Here is a 21505-nt window from a genome sequence, read left to right as displayed (position 1 = left end):
CTCAGTCATAAAATGGAAGTTCAGACAAGTAGTTTCAGAGTATACACTCATTATCAAATGCCATGGAATGTCGTAGGATCAAGCGAAGACATATACCAAGAAAAACACGAGTTTCAGGTTCCATCGACCTATAACCTAGAACCTACTCGTCGAAACTGGTCCCCAATTTTTGGATCTTAAAACCTACTTTACATACCTTAAAACTTGGAACCGGACATGTTCCTATCGGTTTGGTTCTCTGGTTTCAAGTTTTATTCTAGAACTATGCTCACCCTTACTAGAGACTTTAACATGTAAACAACACCTACGCAAGCTCAGGACATACGACAATCACAGTGGGAAAGCTTCAATAATGGACAAGGAAGGGGTTTGGATGATGTTGTAGCGGGGGAAGCCTCCTTCCTCCAATATCTTCTTCCATTCCGGTTCGCTTCTCTCTTTACCTCCAGTTTGCGCCATCATCATGAGGTCTAACCCTATTCGTGCCTCATCAAACAGCCCATCGCCGTCTGGTCGCAGCACGATGTCGGCTACGATTACCACGCTGTTCTTTTCCGGCAGGGCTTTTCTGCAGTTCTTCAGAATTCTCACGCGATCCTCATCGTTCCAATCGTGCAGGATACCTTGTAGATAGTAGGAAATGGAATACTTCAGTCGTGAATCATCGGGACTGATTAAGGTATGAGCGTTTACGGCGGCAATTATCACAAACAACTCGTGCATTTCAAGTTGAAAAGTAACTAAATAAGTTAGTCCTGAACAAACATAGGCTAGAGTGATGATCTTCCAACAGAGAGGTCCGTGATGGTGGTGGTAGAGATCGAGATAAATTAATGATTAAGATTTTTGATTTCTAAAAATGTAAATCCTTTTTTAGGATTCAATTCAAAATGTCTAGTGCTTACATATATATTTCTCGTTGACTTAAATTTTAAATTATATGACAAATATCATAATCCAAATAATATATATTCCCAATTGTAAATTTTTCATGAAATAATCGAGAATAATATATATATAGCTTTATTATTTTTTTTTATCTTCCTACACTATTTTCTTCTCTTATCAAGCATAATATCGTTGTAAATATTTGCACACACATTTGTGGTTGTGTGATGTGGATTGTGCGCGCGCTCGTAAATTCTTGCCATCGCATTGCATGTCAGTGCATTGCACGATGCGATAGAATTAATATTACTGGGGCATCGAACTTGTTCAAACTTCTCCTAACCAACATAAAATAAAACTTATTTTAAGTTTTCTAAAAATTATAAAAATATGATATTAAATTTTAGATTCCAATTAGTTTGAAAGGTTTCAAGAGTTTTGGATTGAACTAAAGTCAATATGTGAAATCGAGATTACAAAAGATAATAATAAGAATTAGAAGTCACACTAAATAATTAAGTCAAGGAAACCCCCAAGCAGAGGTATCGGGTGCATGCAGCTCATGTAAGCCGATATCACATTCATCGCTAGATCAAGTGAGTCTGACGTGACTGAATCTCATGTGGTTAATTTTTATATCACCCGATTCGCATGTAAGTTGGCGAAATTAAGATTTTTCCTCAACGAGAGGCGGCACTTAGTCATGCCGCTTGGGTGACCGTTGCGCGGTTGCCACGCCTCTCCGGCGACCGCCGGTCACGTATGTAATCCCATCTCTCTCTCTCTCTCTCTCTCGGTGGTTGACCCCAAGGCCATGTATGAGAACACCTTCATCGTATCCTGATTTCTATCTCAATTTTTTCTAACCACCGTAAGGCGTAAGCAGCTTTGGAGAGGACAAACTTTCAAGGACGTAGCGAAGTCAAACTTACCTTCATGAAAACAGCATCAGCAGTCGGAATGGCCTCGAACAAGTCTCCCCCGACATGAGAGACCCTGCCGTGTGCCGGTGCTGCTGCGATGACATGAGGCCGGTCGACGTTAATCCCCTTGATGTGTGGGTACAACCTAACTATCTCGGCAACGGCGCCGCCCGTCCCGCCTCCGACGTCCACCAGTGATCCCACGCGCGCGAACCCATCCTTGTACGCATCCACGATGGCCTGCATCATGCACCGGGTCGTGCACGCCATGGCATCGTGGAACACGCGGCTGAATTAGGGGTTCTCGGACTCCAAGTCCCAAAATTCGCGGCCATGAGCCATCTTGAACGCGATTGATCCCCCGTCCTTGATGCAGTCACTGAGGTAGTGCCACGGGGACACCAATGTCGGGTGGCCTACCAGCAGCACCATCGGCGCGAGGCTGAGGTGGCCGGACCCCTGCAAGAGCCATCTTGACGACGGGGTGAGGCCGTAGAGCGTCTCTCCACCGTCGCGGTGCGCGGAGAAGACGTTCTTGCGGACCAGGAGCGTCATGATGCGTGCGAGGTAGGCGGTTTCGGGAGATGGAGAGGGGATGCGGGAGGCCATCTGGGCCAAGGTGACTGGCCCCCCACCCTGCGAGTGGATGATGTCGGGTATCCGGAGCTCCACCGCGCACTTCAGCGCCATCGAGTCCGCGAACGCAAACATGAGCTTCCATACTTGGGCTTGGCCTCTCAACATTTCATCGAGCGGATCCATTCTCTCTCTCTCGCTGCGCGTGAGATAAGAAGAGCGACCATCAGATCATACATATAGCTAGGCCAAGGTCATCGTCGGGTTCAGCCGTATATTTGCGAGGATTGATGATGGTGACAATGGGATGAAGATGCCCCTTCCAGAAAGAAAATTCAAAAAAGTCTTAAACCTATTACATTAGTGCCAATTTAGTCACAAATATTTTTTTGGTACTAATTTTATCATAAACCTTTGATATAGTGTCAATTCAGTCTTTCCAGTTAATTTTGGCCGGATATTGCTGACGCGGATGCTAGCTGGCCTATGTGATACTACCGACGCTGACGTTGATAATTTTTAATAACATTTTAATATTTTTTCGATTTTTAAATCATTTTTTAATGATTTTTTCTTTTGCTGGTGACCAGCAGTGGTCGAGCGGGCTGGCCTCGCCTGGGCGAGGGTCGCCATCACCCAGCCAGGCGAGGGTGAGCCTCGCCGAGGGTTGGCCTCGCCTAGGCCAGATCTGGCGAGGCCAACCCTTGCCCAGGCTAGGGAGGCCTCGTCGGGCGAGCCCTAGTGAGGGTTCCCCTCACCAAATTTGGTGTGGCCAGTTCTTGCGAGCGGTGACACTCGGAGAGGCCGTCGTGGCCTGGCGAGGGCTGACCCTGCCAGATTTGGCGAGGGGAGCTCTCGCGGGGGCTCGCCCTCGCTTGGCCGGGCCTTGCCTGGTCAATCGACAGCGACCCTCACCCATATCGCCTGTGGTTGGTCACCGGCAAAAGGAAGAAGAAAGAAAAAAAGAAAAGAAAGAAAAGAAGGAAAAAAGATAAAAAAAAATATAAAATCGAAGAAATATCGTTAAAAATTATCCACGTCAGTGCCGACGATACTACATAGGCCGGCCAATGTCTACGTCGGCAATATCGAGCCAAAATTAGCCAGAAGGTTTAGAACTAAATTGGCACAAATACAATAGATTGAAGACTTTTTTGACACTTCTTTGTGCCCTATACAAGTAATAGAATAAAGACAAATACCACAAAAAACTCCAAACTATGCCCATTGTGACACATTTGCCCCAAATTTTTTTTGTGACACCAAAAATTTCAAACTATGCACATTGTGACACATTTACCTCAAACTTTTTTTGTGACACCAAAAATCTCAAACTATGCACATTGTGACACATTTATCCCAAATTTTTTTTTGACACCAAAAACCCTAAACTATACACATTGTGACACATTCACCCTCTGGTAAGGTTCGGTTAAAATCTCCGTTAAAAACTTTGACGTGGCGCTCTCGTGGCGTCACATCAGAAAAAATTTAAAAAAATTACTGTTCATCATCTTCAACCTCGCGTTCACTCGGCCAGAGATCTTTTGGAGCTCATTCGTTGCTGCCCACCGCCACCTGGATCTCCGGGAGCTTCGTCGTAGCTGCCGACCATAGTGGCTGTGAGCTTCGAGATCGGATTTGGCTTCGAAGCTTGCGGTCACCATGGCCGCTCGAGCTTGAAGCTTCGCCTGAGGGCGAAGCCCGCAACCGCCATGGTCGCTCAAGCTCGAAGCTTGGCCATGGCTGCTCCGCTTGAGTTCGAACTCAGGCCAAGCTTCAAGCTCGAGCGGAGCGGCCATGGCCAAGCTTTGAGCTCGAGTGGCCATGGCGGTTGCAGGCTTCGCCCTTAGGCCAAGCTTCAAGCTTGAGCGGCCGCCATGGCCAATCTTCGAGCTTCAGCGGAAAGGCCATGGCCAAGCTTCGAGCTCGAGCGGAGCGGCCATGGCCAAGCTTCGAGCTCGAGCGGCCATGGCGTCCGCGAGCTTCGATGGTTGGCAGCTACGACGAAGCTCCCGGAGGTCCAGGCTACGGTGGGCAACGACGGAAGAGCTCCGAAAGAGCTCTGGCCAAGTGAACGCGAGGTTGAAGACGATGAACAATAACTTGCGATGAACAGTAATTTTTTTGAATTTTAAATTTTTTTTTCTGATGTGGCACATCAGAGTTTTTAACCGAGATTTTTAACTGAACCCTAACGGAGAGTAAATGTGTCACAATGTACATAGTTTGGGGTTTTTTGTGTCACAATATGCATAGTTTGAGATTTTTGGTGTCACAAAAAAAATTTGGGGTAAATGTATTAGAATGTGCATAATTTGAGATTTTTGGTGGTATTTACCATTTTTTTTATCCATCTTGAATGGCAGTTTGTATAGCAGTTGGGCTAAGTGAACTACCGTGCTTGTGAACCCTTTCTTATTGCGATAAAATGGGTGGGAGAAGAACAACAGAAGTGTCAAAACTTGTGTACGGCGCTCACTTTAATATCAAAAGTTTTCGCCGACTCACTTAAATGCCAAATCAGAGGAAAAATAATCACTTAAGTGCCAACGACGAGATAGTCCAGCCAAAATGTATACGTGGCGTTTTTAATTAAATCTTGTAAATGACTTGGAAAATTTTTTAAAAAATAAAGTAAATGTGGACTTAAAAAACGACGTCGCATCGCCTACATGGCTTGGGAGAAGAATGCAACGTCGTTTCCCCTTGATAATTGAACGACGTGCACGAAGAAGACCAAATTAGGGCTTGTATGGTCGTCGTTCAGGCGAAGGAAGTTCCCGTTGTCGTCACTGTGGTCCATCACCGTCGTTGCTGTGCTCCGTCACCGTCGTCGTTGGCTGCCGCTCACGTATCCTCTCTTACCCTCAGTCATTCAGGTTTGTCATATTCTCTCCATGGCTCAATTGGATGGCAAAATTAGGGCTCCGAAGGGACAATTAGGGTTTTGAGGGCACAATTATGGCTCTGAGAGCAAAATTAAGGCTCAGGGGGAGAGATAAACTTGGCATGACAGTAATAGAGAAGGAATTGCGAAATAGTGATTGTGGGGACCTCAAGTGTTGATTGTGAAGGCAAAATTAAGGCTCGGTGCCCGCTGTGTTGCTTCGTTTCTACTAAACGACAGTGACCGAAGTTATTTTATTTCGACAATGGCAATTTGTTTAATCATTTAGTTACGGTTGTGGGATTCTCTATGTGAACTTGTTGGCTTTTGTGCGTTGTGGTCCCAAAAGCTAATTATTTTGTTTTCTTCTGGGATCCTCCGGAGTGTAATACATATGTCTCTTTCTTGTATTTTACTCACATGAGGCCAAGTAAGCGGCGAATTCCACATGTGCATAATCGTCACCGTTGTAGTGTCACAACAAAGAATTAGTCAAGCAAATAGCAAGTCTGTAGGTGACGGAAGGATTGAATTCTTTGTGGACAGGGTCTCTCCAGAATTTCTATGCACTCCAGGGATATGTGAAATCTGATTGAACTTCATAAGAGTGTCAATCTGTCCCTATTCAATAACAAAAAACTTGTCAAAAGTTAGCTATGTTCTGAGGGTTTAATTTGAGTAATATGAATGATTAGAGCATACTCAAAAACTGCAAGTCTAAATATTATTTATCAGGTTCTAGCACAAGCATATGAATTATGAACTCAGATGTACTCCTACATATCTTACGAGATTCGGCAGACCTGTGAACATGTTTGATCTGGTACATTGTAACTCAGCTATCTGCTTCTTCATTGGGTAAATTTCATTGTGTCAATGTACATTGAAACAGCTGACAAGGGTCTTGACTCAGTCTAGCGAGACAATTAGAGCAACTTGTTGGCTTTTGTGCATTATGGTCTCAAAAGCTGATTATTTTGTTTTCTTTCGGTGCAGCATGGGCATAGGGGACAATGTTGTTGCCATCATTATTTGCTATGGTGGGGAATTTGTCATTGGCACCGAGGAATGAGAATATGCTGGTGGAAATGAAGGTACTATTTTTTTGGATGTAAGGAGGCCATCATATATTGAATTCATGAGATACATAGTGCATTATTTTCGATGTAAAGTACATAAATTGCATTATTGTATTCCTAGGAAGGGCTTGAAGGACGGCTTGAGATTCTTCAGTGATGATAATGGTGTTAAGGACATTATTTACCATTATCTTCATGGCGAGGAAACTAAAGTCTATGTTGAGTATTATAGTGACTGTGAAGATGATGAGAGCACTGAAATAGGAGAAGTAGGAGAATGTACTCAGGCTGGGGACGAAAGGCAACAACTGAGGCTGGAGACGGAGGCAAGTCATATAGAGAGAGCTGAGCAAATGGGAAGATGTCCCCAAGTTTCTAGTGAAGACATACTTGATGAAGAATTGACCGGATTAAATTTGGAAGTTGTTCAATCTAGTGAATCGGATGATGAAGTTTTGGTAAATGTAAATTTCCTAAGTGATGACGATGATGATGAAGAACTTGCACAATCAAGGCAAAAACAGATAGACTTTTTGAGAAATAAATTTGCATCATTGAGAGAATCGCATGAACCACAACCAGTGAATAGGAACGAAGAAGCTCCAGCTAATGGTAATCAGACTGAATATGAACAGAGTGGCGGTGAATATGAGAGTGCTAGCTTCGAGAACGAGCTTGAAGATGATGAAGTACCTGTTCGTAGAAGGAAAAGTAAGTATCCTTCCTATGATTCGACTGCTGTATGTTCTGTTTTGTCCGTAGGAATGAAATTTGACAATGTGAAACTGTTTAAAAAAGCTATTGTCAAGAACTTCATTACTAAACAAAGGAGTGTCGAATTTATTAGAAATACGAAAGAATTTGTGAGAGCTAAGTGTTTGCAACCAAATTGTTCATGGAAGATCTATGGTGCATTGAATAGGAAAAGTGGGTCATTCCAGATTAGGTCATTACAGGAGGAACATACTTGTTCCATTATTTTGACAATAAAAGGGTAACAAGTGTATGGTTGTCGAAGCACTTCTTCAATACTATCAGGGCGATGCCCGAGATTAAGAGTCCTCAGTTAAAGCAGTTGGAGAAGGAGCAGGTAAGGGTTAATGTATCGAGGAATCAGTGCAAAAGAGCCAAGCAAAAGGTGATGAGTACGCTGATGGGTTGGTACAATGAAGAATATGGCCAGGTTTGAAATTATGCTTGCGAATGTATGCTTCAAAATCCATCCAGTAGAGTATATGTAGAGGTTATTGAGAGGCCATTGCCTGACTGTGGAACTAAGTTCGATAGGTTTTATGTTTACTTTGATGCGTGCGAACGGGGATTTTTGGTTGGTTGTAGAAAAATTGTAGGATTGGATGGATATTTCTTAAAGGGTTTATGCAAAGGAGAGTTGTTGGCTACTGTTAGGAGAGATGCCAATAACCAAATGTTTCCAATAGCTTGGGCTGTTGTCAAAGTAGAGACCAAAGACACTTGGTCCTAGTTTCTAAAAAATATAATGGTTGACCTTGAGATAACTAATGGGGATGGTTGGGCATTCATGAACGACCAACAAAAGGTAATGCTATTTAAAACTGTTGGCTTTTTAATATTAATCGCATATTTTTTCTTACAAATGTTTTCTATTTTGAATTACTGTAGGGACTTGTTCCTGCATTAGCTGAGTTGATGCCATATGCTGAACATAGAATGTGTGCAAGGCACATATATGCAAACTGGGCAAAGAATTATAAAGGGGATAAGCTACAGAAGTAATTTTGGCATGTAGCAAAGAGCACAAACATTGATTTTAAAATAGCCAAGCATGAGTTGTTTCAATTGTCAAATGAAGGTTTTGAAGCATTGTTCGAAACGGAACTTAAGCATTGGTGTAGGGCCTTCTTCAGCAAAGAATTCAAGTGCGATATCATTGACAACAACCTCAGCGAAGCTTTCAATGGGAGACTACTAGAGGCTAGGTGCAAACCCATCATTAGCATGCTTGAAGACATACGAGTTATGATCATGACTCGGCTCCATAGACAAAGAGTTGAGGCTACAAAGCGGACTAGACAATGTGGTCTCAGGATTGTAAAGAGATTAAATGAGAACACAGCTGTTAGTAGGTTCTGTCATCTAATTTGGAATGGAGATGATGTATATGAGATCATGAACAATGCTGATAAGTATGTCGTCCATCTAGAGAGGCGAAAGTGTTTATGTCGAGCTTGGCAACTAACTGGAATTCCTTGTGCACTTGCAATTTGTGCCATCCGGTTGAAGCAACAAAACCTAGAGGGTTACTTAGATGATTGATACAAGAAAGCAAATATCTTGCTTCGTATCAATTCACGATGCAGCTTATCAGAAGTAGCAAATTCTGAGAGCCAACAAACCAAGAAACCCCTAAACCTTTACCACTAAAGAAGAAAATTGGAAGGCCAAAAAAGAAACAAAGAATGCAGGAGAGAGATATTTCAACTCAGAGGATGAGCAGGACTGGTGTAAAGATGACGTGCTTCTATTACCAAAAGCAAAGGCATAATAAAAAGGATTATGCAATGAAGAAACAACATCATCAACAACAACAACAACCATATGTGGGGGTTGATACAAGGCTAGCCTAAGGGCTAATTAAAGGGCTTGCTGTAAAGTCAGATGTAGGGGTTGATGTAGGGCCAGCTGGAGGGCTAGCTCAAGGGGCTGATGCAGGGCCAGCTGCAGGGCCAACTCTAGGGCCAATTGAAGGGTCAGTGCAAGGGCCAACCCAAGGGCCAACCACTGAGTCGACTATTGAACATACGAGGAGAAAATATCCCGTAAGCTGTACAATTGGTGTTTGTGTTATTTTTTAGGCTGAATTTTAACTTTGATATGTCTTTTTCAGGTGAGAAGAAGACCAATTGCAAAAGTTACCGAAAGTGAGGCACCGCTACGAACAAGAGGGGCTCTCGGGAAAAGGCTAAGACAATATGGTTATGACTTTTTTACAGACGAGCGTACTGGAATGATTATTTTGAATGTACGTTTTGTAGGACTCCTACATTTAATTTATTTATGGTATTTTCTTTTATTGACAATATGGTTATGTTGTTGTAGCTTGGGAGAAGTTCGGAAGTGCTTATCTCTCAAAATAGCTTAACTCAAGAGTCAACGGCTGCACTCAAAAGAGGAATCCAAGTGGCAAGAAGAAAGACAAGGGGGATGGCGTCAAAGACCATTGTTCCGAAAAAGAAGACATCGGGTGCAACTCTAAAACAACCATCAACAAGAAAGCCAGCACCAGTTACATCTCAATCAAGTGATCCTGGCACCAACAATGACCGTACTTAGAGCTCTCATTAAATGACACGGCCTACAAAGAAAATGTCAGCTGCTAAGAAGAAGGTACATGGGATAGAAATGCCAGTTGAAGAATCTGCACATCTAGTTAGAAAGAGTGCAAGGAGCATGAATCAAGTCAAACGTTTATTTAAAGGAAAAGGAACTGAGGGGTTGTTCATATTGATTGATGGGAGGGTGCTAAATATGATAGTTTTTATTTTTTGTTGGGAGGTTGTGCATATTGACTCGTGGAATTGACATTATATGGCGTTGAGTCAGTTTAATGTTTTTGTTTGTTGGGAAGCCATTCTCTGGATGTGGATATTTTAGTTGGTTAGTCATATCGACCAAATGTAAAAACTAAGTTTAATATTAATGGACAGATGTTTATTTTGTCTATGCTTTTGAAATTTCCATATTTTGTTATTGGTTGTGCTAGTTGTGCTGCTGGTGTCCTTGTTCTGCTGAATGTTCTAGTTGTGCTAGTTGTGCTTGGCTGGTGCAGTGGTGGTGGTGCTGGTGCTAGTTCTGGTGCACTGGTGGTGGTGGTGCAGTGGTGGTGGTGCAATGGTGGTGGTGCAGTAGTGGTGGTGGTGGTGTTACTTGGTTGGTATAGGTGGTGGTGGTGTAGTGGTGGTGGTGTTACTTGGCTGGTGTAAGTGGTGCTATAGTAGTGGTAGTGTGGCTTGGCTGGTGTAGGTAGTAGTAGTGGTGATGTGGTTGTGTTGGTGTACTGGTGGCGCACTGGTGATGGTGGTGGCGCACTGATGGTGGTGGTACTTGGCTGATACAGGGCTTGGTGAAGGTGTTCAGGGTGTTTGGCTGATGTAGGGTTTGGTGTTGGTACTGGTGGTTGTGCTGGTACAGGGCTTGGTGGAGGTGTTGCTGGTGCTTGGCTGATGCAAGGCTTGGTGATAGTGGTACTTGGTGGCTGGTGCACGGCTTACACTAGTAGTTATATGTGCTAGTGCGAGGTGCAACCTTCTGGTGCTCTAGCCACCAATTATGTGTTGGTACAGCTCATAGGCATCTTATGCTTGCACTAGCTATGTATTGGTGCAAGCATAAGAAACACTCTGTACCAACACATAGCTGGTGCAATCAAGCACACCAGCTATGTGCTTGTTGTTGGTGCAGTACTAGTGAAATGAACATATCAACAACTAACACTTAAACTTTTTAACAATAACGGATACTTAAGTGATCAGTTTTCACCACGATTATCACTTAAGTGATCACTTTTGACCACGATTGGCACTTAAGTGATCAGTTTTAGAAAAACTTGGCACTCAAACGATCACTATTTACAACGTATGACATTGAAATAAGGACTTCTGTACTTGGTACCACTCCTTCATTTGACAAGCGTTTGTAGCATTAATTGTAGCAAACCAGCATCCTATTACCAACAAACACTACATCAAACAATTACCAGCAAACCATTGCAGCAATCCAAACATCTCAAACAAAACTAAGCAAATAAGAATTGAGAATACATAGCTAAGCAAGAGAACTTGTAAATGCTCAGAACCAATGAATTTCAACATTCTATTTCCACCATAGATTGCAACAAACTTTTATTCCATACAAAATATGCTAATACAACTATACTTACAAATTACCAAATACAAGTACATATTCCATTCATCTTCAACTATGGTAGACTGAGAAATTTCTTCTCATCACTCGCTTTACATTTGACCATAAAATAGGATACACAATAGAATAACAACACAATCAATGCTCGATAACACTTTCTTTCAATTTTCATCCTTGAAACTTCCTTTTTCAAATGGTTGGTCAGAGATGCTAAAGCCTTCATTTCAGCTTGCATTGAGTCCACATTCTCCAATTCATTCATTAATGTAGGTGAAGGTTGATAACGTCCTTCAAGTAGCTCCAATATCACTTTTGTCGCTCGACCGAAGAATTTCGCATCAACCCATTTGAAATATTTGCACTTCGAGCCTTCTCTATACCTGGTGCAATCATTAAATCTTCTTTTGGGATTCAACCGAGTCCAAGATGTTCTTATTGGACTCGGTAACCCGCAAAAATAGTAACATTCGGCCTTTTGTTCGCTTCGTTGAAATGAATTTGAGTCGCTAACGAAGTTGCTGCTCTCCATTTGCAAGATTGAGCTCGTAACTTTGGGGGTGAATCAAAATAGGGTTTCAATTGGGGAGAAGATAGCCGGTTAGGGTTACAAATTGGGGTATTCTCTTTCAATTTGGGGATTTAGGGTTCTTATTTGGGGGAAAGAGTACTAAACGGCGTCGTTTTAGGGATAGGATGCTGACTGGACTCTCCGGCGAGCCACGTCGGCTTAAAAAACTAATAAGAAAAGGCCACATCGGATTTCTGGCCAAACTAATCGGAGTTGGCACTGAAATGAGCGTTTTTCAAAAAAATTTGGCATTGAAGTGATCAAAAAGAAACTTTTGGCATTAAAGTGAGCGTCGTACACAAGTTTTGGCACTTCTGCTGTTCTTCTCCCTAAAATGGGTTTATACATATATTATTTGCTCATGACTGTATTGCGACTGTTTGTTCATAATGGAGTAGTGAGATTGCATTGTTTTATTTATCATATTTGGAGCATACTTCCTAGTATCATCCCATGTTCATTGCTATACTATCAGTTGCTCTTTTATACTCAATGGACGAGTACTTCTTTGGACATGATAGCAGGTCATAACAACATAAATTATGTCTCTAATGTTGAGATTGAGAAATAGAATGCATATAAAACAAAAGAGATTGGAAACAACTTGCACTTCATTCATGTCATACTCCATGTGGACAAATACAAAACATATTGAAAACATATACTAAAATAGCTTATATAACACAATCAGTATTAACATGCCTTATGACAAGTTCATTACATCATTCACCTTCAAATTTCCCAATAAAATGTTTCCTAGAATTACTATAAACACCATGAGACAACCAACATTGTCTTCAATGTCGTATTTTGTTTCTTTAGCTTTGTCGCATCTTGTTTGACACATTTCAGTTGTGTTTGAGAGCTCCGACTTCAACGTCCATTGAATTGCCATCATCCTCATTATGGGCCGACACAGGTTTTTCTTTAACATTGCTCCAGTGAAAATTTTTTGATACACTTCTTGCCGATAGATTAATTTCCGCATCAACCCATATAAAAAAACCGCAATTTTCCCCAATCCTATATATCAGACATCCGTGATATCTTCTTCCTCGATTCTTCTTCGTCTTTGTTGTTTGTAGTGAACATTTCAGGCCACAATAGTGAAGCACATATGTATTGTTGTTGATTAGAGGGACTGATGTTATTGATTGTGACGAATTCAATGATATTTTTAAATGATTGTGATGATTGTATCGGGCTGTTATTTTTGCTTTCAGAATCAATACCAGTCAGAGCATTCCTAACCTGTAAAGATGTTATATATTCACTGGTGAATATCAGAGAGCTCAGCGAATTTTAATGTATAAACAAAGGAAACATACATAGCAACTAGAAGAATGAAGTTCTATAGTAAAGAAATTAGATCAACTATTGTTTTTCCATACTCAACCTGATTTACCAGCTACTATAGCAAAGAAGTTCAACAATAGCAACTGAGCACTTATCTTCCTATCAATTCCAAATTATCGGCATGCATCACTTGCACCCACAAAAAACTTTTATATTTGTAATGATCTGCCCAAGGATTCAAATTGCTTCCCCGTCATTGACAAGTTCCATCTACTGCTAAATGAACATGTCATTATCATTAGGGTATCACTAATGAAAGCAATGAGAATAAGAGTATGTAGTTCAACAGCAACAGCTATTGTTGATAAATGAACATGAACATGTCATGTAGCTCAGCATATATCTCCGTTGCACTAAGATTATGTATTACTTGATAATTTCACAGATGAAAGCATGGTCCACATATAAAATTAACAAAGCATCCAAAATAGCAGCAACATGACATTGATAGCAATAAAATTGAATTAAAATAGAATTGGTCTCATGTAGACGATATGATCCACAACGGGTCAAAACCTATGTCAACAATTTTCCCAGCATAAAGATGCGTGAATTTTTTTGAACGAAATCAAACAAGCTGTGACCATCCACATCCAACCCAAGAAACAAAACTCTAGCGAAATAAAGATGGCTAAAGCCATGCCGTAAATGTAAAGTACAGCAATTTCAAGAAACAAGAACTTCAAAAAATTTGGGTGAGTAGGCAAAGGCGTTCGGCAAGCGTCGAGCGAGCATTGGGTGAGCGTAGGACAAGTGTCGATGAGGGCGTCAGGTGAGCATCGACTCAGAATTGGGGCAAAAATTTTGAGATCAATTTGGGGAAGATTTCTATTTAGGGTTCGTGAGATCAATTTGGGAAAGAAACTCAGCCATTTTGGTTCTTGAGATCTCCAGCCAAGCCTCATACTGTTTGGGGCTTCTTGAAGTCTTATATATATATATATATATATATATAAAAGGTGTCTTGACTAGGAATTCACATCAGACTTTTCTAATTAATAATAGTTGGATGAACTGAATTGGCGTAAGTATAAAATGTTTTGGACTTAATTGACAGAAATACAATAGATTTATGACTATTTGGTAATTTTCCTATTAATTGTGATAAATCTTAAATATTAGCCTAGCTATTATCTTTATAAATGGTTAAAAAATCTATTCCTTTTGAAGGGAAAATTGAGGCCGGGGGGGGGGGGGGTGGGGTGAGGAAAAGAGAGGGAGAGAGAGAGAGAAAGAATTGAATAAAAAAGTAAGGGAAAGTTTTTCGGAAGGGCGTAGATTTAATGAAAAAATTTAACTAGTGAACAAAAAAAGCCATCAATCGTCTTAATTAATAGGAAGATATATGAACGTTCTAAATTTTTTTAACATGATATTAATATGAATGAGAGATTAACTCTAGAGCAAGTTTAAGCATGTAGAGTACTTACAAAGTTGAGCTCAGGCTCAAGCTTGAGAGTCAAATGTATCATAGGCTAATATCGCAACTTGATTTCCAAGTGCAATTTGAGCAATAAATTACGTCAGATTAACTTAGCTTGATGGTACCCTCTGTTTTTGTTTAAGTACCGCTATTGTTCATATTCTTAAAGAAAGTGATTAAATATTTCAGAAACAAATATGTCCTCCATTTCGTATACTCATGCATTCAAAGTACCAGCATTTTCTTTGTGAATGTTTTTGACTTGTGAGGCTGAAAAAGTGAGTTAAATTTGAGCTGTGCCTAGTGATGGCTGCGATGCCCTTGCCCAGACCAAGTGAAGGTCGGTCGGCAACCTCACCGGTCCAGGGTTAGAAAAAAAAATTCATAAGTATTTTCAAAATTGTCCATGTCAGTGTCAATCATGCCGCGTAAGACGGTTGGGACTGCCGGCGTTCACTAGACCGTTAAGTCAGCAATTTTCAGCCAAAATTGGCCGGAAAGGCTAAATTGACAAATCGTCAAAAGGAGTCTAAATTGGCCAAATTGAAAATTTATAACTGCATTGGCTTAGGTACAATAAGTTTGAGATTTTTTTGGTACTTTTCGTAGATAAAATTTGATAATGAAAAAAGATTTTCTCCCCACAAAACAAATAAAAAGTAATCAAACGCAAATACCACGCCATAAATTTCGGATGCACTTATACAGGTCAATTTATTGTCACTTTCAAATGGATTAAGTTTGATTTTCCTCGTTACTAGTTCGATGGCAGGCAAGACATACGTGGCTGCAAAAACGATTTTCTTCTTTCTTTTTTCGTTTGGAATTATATTTTTCAAGCACAAAAATCGAATTAAAGGATCACATCTGGTAAGCACTAGAAATAATGCCACATTAAGAGGAAAGTAAGCATTCCTAATCAATGCCAACAAGGCAACGTTTAGACCTTCGATTCTCCCCTCAAATTGCGATTTTCATGACTTGATTAGAATACCTCTCATTTGTTGGGTAAGAACGCGTCTGAATTCCGAAGCTTATATTTATTAATGACGTAGCATGAATTTGACTGAATGTATGAACAAGTTAAGTATCTTGGTTGGGAGTGTCAGAATTTAGCATTAGTGTTAAATCAAGACTGCTTTGCTTCAGAACAGGCAATCAATCTAAACAAATTAGGAATTTTTTTCAATAGGGGGTATCCTCAAAGCTCAAGTAATAAAATGGCAAGAGAGACCAGAGTTCAAGAATTAAGCAATACGGTGAAGTATCTGGCATAGCATTAGACTGGGTGCCTCAAAGAGGTAGATGTTTGCTTGGTTCTTAGGAAGAGTCAACAAGAAACTAGCAGGGTGGAAGGAAAAACCGATATCAAAAGCTGGAAAGGAAGTTCTTATCAAACCCATAGTTCAAGCTGTACCACAGTATACTATGTCTATTTTTAAAATTCCACTATTAGTCTGTAAAGCCATAGAACAAAAACTTGCAAACTTTTGGTTGAGAATTTGCAAGTCAGTATGTGAACCGGTGCACGCGAGCTCTTCGGAGTGCGGTTGACGTCTCATTTTCCGGCGGACGACAGCCCACTTGGTTCCTGTAGATCGGTGAAAGAAGCTTCGGGGGCTAGTGGGGCTTTGGACTCCTTTTCTTTTTGGTGTGCACGTCTCGACCAAGAAGACCCTTTTCTTCGTTTTCCGTTTTAATTAGTTCTATCCTATAGTTGACTTTTTCAACCTTTATTTTTGTGATGTTTGGGCATGATAAAAAGAGTGTTGACTGGAGTCTTTACTAATAATACTAAATTTGGCCAGTGCCTATGAAGCACTCTTAACGACATTGTTTTGTGGTTGTTCATAAGACCCCATTTAGGAGTCAGATTTCTTTTATTATCAACAAGGCATAGAGAAGCTAACATTGCTGGTGACCCCTTCTCAGCGTTACCGTAAATGCCTTGTTTCTACGGAATGTTGAGCTCAATAGCTACCACTCCGTACCACCTGCGACCCAAAAGTCTAAGTTGGAAACTCATTACCAAGTCTCACCAAGATATTAGCAGCCAAAAAGTCTGTGTAATGTATGTACACGAGCCGTTTAGAGGTTCGCTTATGACATGATTCAAACTGGAGATCAAAATTCGATCAATTGGATGAATGAAGTGAAAGTTATTTGACCTAACTCAAGAGACGCTTAAAAAGTGTGATGATGACTACCTTATTATATCAGGAAAAATATATATATACACACACGGTATATACACACGCACCACCTTTTCAATTATATTTTCTAGTTATTTCATTGATATCTAGTTCAAACATAAAATATATCGATGTATAGATAGCTAGAAAGCATGCGATCCAACATGAAAATAGCCTTCTATAAACGACCACAAACAACATAAATTAGTAACCCAAAACATAGTAACGAGAACGCATATTGATAGAGGACAATAAACTTTGTCTCAGCTCAGATCGAGAGTTCTGACTGAATTCAATTGTCTTAACTACCGAAATATTTCATAGATGGAGCATATAACTCGCACTTATTTAACGTAGATAATTTTAGCGGGACCAGATCACAGTGGATAGGCTTCAATGATGGATATCAAGGAAGGGGTTTTGATGATGTTGTAGCGAGGAAACCCTCCCTCCTCCAAGATCTTCTTCCACTCGAGTTCGTCCCTCTCCTTACCGCCCGTGCAATGCGCCATCATGACCAGATCCAACACTAGTCCCGTCCCATGGAGCATGCCGTCGCCCTCTGGTTTCAGCACCATCTCTGCTATGATCACCTTGCCATTCTTTTCTGGGATTGCTTTTCTGCAATTTTTTAAGATCTTGACGCAGTCTTCGTCCCCCCAATCATGCATTATCCCCTGTAAAACAAAAGACAGAGAATTACTGGAGCGTGCATCATGGTTTCTTTTTACAGTCCTTCATCGGTGTGTTCATTGTGTAATCTCTATGCTTTTGAAGAGTTGACATAACTGGCTAAAATGTAACCAGACGTTTTCAGAAAAGAAGGGAAAGAAAAAATCTTGCTCCTCTCTCTCGCTTGCTCTACACAGAAGGCAACCTCAGTGAAAGCCCATCGAAATCGTCATCAATGGCGGGCGATTTGCCGATGCTATGCAAAGAAGAGTGAGAGAGAGTGAGAAGAGAGGGATAGTAGATATGGACCGATTTGTAGGGCTAAGGGTAAGGTCTTTTACTTTTTGAGGAGGATTTTTTTAATGCTAAGTTTAAGGCCATGTTTTCCTTCATCCCTATTGGAGTATGTTTTCTCCGATTAGTCTTTTGACTGGATGGATTTAATTGGCAAAACGTTAAAAGTTTTAGGATTCAATCGACACAATTAAAAAGTTTGGGACTAAATTGATAAAAGTACAATAGATTTATGACTTTTTTGGTAATTTTCCCGAAACTTTTGAAATCCCATCAATTGAAAGACTATATCAGGAAAATTATCAAAAAATTCATAAACTTATTGTAATTGTACCAATTCAGTCCTCAATCTTTTGCATTGTGACAATTCAATCTATCTGTCCAATTTTGGTTGGCCGGCTCTGACGTGGCAATTTTTAAATAAATTTGCAATTTTTTTTATTATTTTCTTTTTCCTTTTCTTCCTTCTTTTTTTTTTTTTTCCCAAAATGGCCGGTGAGGCTTGTGGCCCTCACCAAGATTTAGGCGAGGCTAGCCTTGCCAGCCACGGGTGAAGGCAGCCTTGCCCCTAATTGGCGAGTTTAAGGCCAAGGTTTCCTCCATCACTATTGGAGTATGTTTTCTCTAATTAGTCTTTTGGCGCGATATACTTAATTGGAAAAATGTTAAAAGGTTCAGGACTCAATTGGCACAATTAAAATGTTTATAACTGAATTGACAAAAATACAATAGGTTTAGGTGTTTTTCGATAATTTTCCCAAAACTTTTGAAATCCTACCAATTAAAAGACTAATTAGAGGAAATTTTCTCCAATTAGAAGTTGAGAAAAATAAAGTTTTTTTATTCAAAAACATGATGCTCGGTCCCCACCGCGCTTTTATGGCTTTTAAATAGTGCTAGTTCGAGATTACACAAAACATATTTACCTACGCAACAAACTAGATGGTAGATACACGAATTATGTGCAATCCGAGATATATTTAACTTGAATAATTTAGAACATGGCAAGGACTTCGGGATACCACTATACATATGGTGTGTGTGTGTGTTTACTTCATTCAACAAATAGAGTCACATGGAACTGTTTTCCTATAAACTTGATTACCCATAAATAAGGACATAAAGGAAAAAATAAATACATCAGCACATCACTTTAGAACGCCTATGAGTCGGCAGAAAAGGTGGATCTTGAGCTATAATTGTACGATAGATAAGCGAGTAGTTACAAGTAACTAAAATCATTCGACCGGGTCAGACGAAAGGGAATTACAAAACGAAAAGACGCACATTTCAAAATGAAAAAAATACACATTACTGGAAAAGTTATTGTGTGGTTTATAATCATGTGGATCAATATGATTGAAATCATTAATTACGTGAGTTTTATTATAAGACCTATATGATTAAGAATCCAAACAGACTTGACTCTCATATGATTTATAGATTATGAAATAAATTTTCTCTGACTTATGGCATTTCTCGAACAGAATTGTTACCATAGATCATGGATTACCACCCTTTTGACAAATTAAAACGACAGAAATAAAAAAAAAATGATCATGCGTCATAGGGAAAATGCAAAATTCATGAATTAATTAATATGTATAAAGTATCTGGCGATAAAACTCACCTTCATGAAAACTGTATCAGCATGCGGTATAGTCTTAAACATGTCTCCTCCAACATAAGTGACTCCATTGTGCGCCGGTGCCGTTGCAATGACGTGAGGCAGATCAAAATTAATCCCCTGAATGTGTGGATATGACTTAATGATCTCGGCCAGAGTCCTCCCGATCCCCCCTCCGACATCGACCAAAGATCCAATGCTCTCAAAGCCGTCCTTATATCCTTCCATGATGGCCTTGATCAAGATCTTGCTCACACATGCCATCCCATCGTTGAACAAGCGGTTGAACTCGGGATTCTCCGATGCGAAGTCCCAAATCTTGCGGCCATGAGCCATCTCGAATGCGATGCCGCCAGTCTTGACACAGTCGCCGAGGCAATGCCATGGGGACATTAACCATGGGTGGTTTTCCATCAGCACCAACGGTGCAAGGCTGAGCTCGGACCCAGGCCCCTGGAGGAGCCATTTCGACGATGGGGTGAGGCTGTAGAGTGTCTCCTGAGTCTCATGGCCACCATCGGGTTGGCAACCATGAGCGGAGAAGATGTTATTGTGGACAAGGAGTCTCATGATGCGCGCCAGGTAGGCGGTTCCGGGGGACGGGGAGGGAATGCGGGAGGCTATTTGGGCTAGGGTGACCGGCCCGCCGCCGTAAGAATGGATGATGTCGGGTATTCGCAGCTCGACCGCGCATTTCAGCGCCATCGAGTCGGCGTATGCGTACATGAGCTTCCATATGTGTGCTTGGCCTCTTAGGGTTGCTTCAGTTTCATCAAACGATTCCATTCTCTCTCTCTCTCTCTGTCAGCTATCTTTGGTTTGGGGTTATGCTACGAGGAACGAAGAGAAGAGACGAGAGGCGTCGCAATATATAGGGTCGAAGCTACCAGATTATGTTCAGATTTGTTTTTTTCTTTTGGTCTGTAGATTATGTTCAGATATCGATTTGGTGATTGGTTGACAAAGCGGAAAGAGAGAGAATTCTAGAAGTGCCTTCCCTCTTTTCATGCAACACCGGATTACGTGTTTTGCTTTTTCGTCTGTGCTTAGTCTTAAATACAAAAAGTAAAGGGGAAGTTTTACAGGCGGGGCATAGATTTCATTGAAATTTTTTTATTCATAAGTGAAATTCGCAGCCAATAGCTTTAATTAATAGAAAGATACATGAACATATTCATAAGAAAATTGAACATGATATTAATATGCTCGAGAGTTTAGAGCTAGAGCTTGTTTAACCATGTAGAGTACTTACGAAGTTGAGCTCAAGCATAATCTTGAGAACCAAACGTATCATAGGCTAATGTCACATATTGATTCCTTAGTGCAATTTGACCAATAAATTTCGTCAAATTAAGGTTCCGTTTGTTTGGTGGAAAAAGTTACGTTTCTGAAAAATATTTTTCTGGAAGTCATTTTCCTGGACACAATTTTCTGATGTTCGGCTGAAATTTGAAAAAGTTTTGGAAAATATTTTCCGGTGTTCGGTCGCCAACCACCGGCGGTGGCGGTGACTGGCGATGGTGGCGGCCGGTGACCGGCGGTGGCGGGCAATCGGCTGCAGCGGCCGGCGACCGGCAACGGCAACCAGGGGGCCAAAGGAGGAGGCCGGCGGAAAATGTTTTCCTCTTTTGAAAAGCGGAAAAAATTTTCCTTATTTTTCTTCATGTTTTCACTCATTGAGGGAAAATGTTTTCCGCAGGTAGTTTATTTTCCGCCTCCCAAACACCGGAAAATCCGGAAAATATTTTCTTGAAAACATTTTCCACCAAATGAACACAGCCTAACTTAGCTCAGCTTGATTGTACCTTCATATTCTCAAAAGAAGAAGAAGTAATTAAATGTTTTCGGAAATGAATATGACCTCATCCATTTAATCTAATCGTGCACTCAAAGTAACCTTATTTTCTTTGCACATGTTTTGACTTGCGAGGTTGAAAAACCTAATCAGGCGGATGCTACCACTAAAAGACAAAATTAGATAATGTAAAAAATAAAGAAGAGACCTTCTCCCCTCTAAACACACAAAAAAAGAGTAATTAAACGCAAAAGTCGAGATCAAAGGTAACATCTGATTAGCACCAGAAATAATGTCGTATTAAGAGGAAAGCAAAAAAT

At 40.7% G+C, this 21505-nt stretch overlaps 1 protein-coding gene and 1 pseudogene across 1 annotated transcript; both read right to left on the bottom strand.

Annotated features, from left to right (window-relative positions):
- Window positions 1-330: 330 nt before the first annotated feature.
- Window positions 331-2573, bottom strand: LOC115680035 (xanthohumol 4-O-methyltransferase-like; annotated as a pseudogene).
- A 14444-nt stretch (window positions 2574-17017) lies between these two features.
- On the bottom strand, window positions 17018-20325 carry LOC115679865 (xanthohumol 4-O-methyltransferase-like). Its single transcript, XM_030603579.2, has 2 exons — window positions 19394-20325; window positions 17018-17474 (listed from the first exon to the last, which is right to left on the bottom strand). The coding sequence occupies exons 1-2, from the start codon at window positions 20174-20176 to the stop codon at window positions 17175-17177; spliced, it is 1083 nt and encodes a 360-aa protein (XP_030459439.1). The 5' UTR covers window positions 20177-20325; the 3' UTR covers window positions 17018-17174.
- Window positions 20326-21505: the final 1180 nt, after the last annotated feature.

The sequence above is a fragment of the Syzygium oleosum genome, unplaced genomic scaffold (assembly GCF_021117445.2).
Source record: "Syzygium oleosum isolate NSW1041296 unplaced genomic scaffold, Sole_v2.1 Sole_v2.10, whole genome shotgun sequence".
Taxonomy (NCBI): Eukaryota; Viridiplantae; Streptophyta; class Magnoliopsida; order Myrtales; family Myrtaceae; genus Syzygium; species Syzygium oleosum.
This window is presented reverse-complemented; position numbering and strand designations above follow the sequence as displayed.

Coding starts and splice junctions, on each gene's coding strand:
- LOC115679865 (XM_030603579.2), bottom strand. CDS start 20,176: ATGGAATCGTTTGATGAAACTGAAGCAACCCTAAGAGGCCAAGCACAC. Junction 17,475..19,393: donor CTGATACAGTTTTCATGAAG/GTGAGTTTTATC, acceptor TTTGTTTTACAG/GGGATAATGCATGATTGGGG.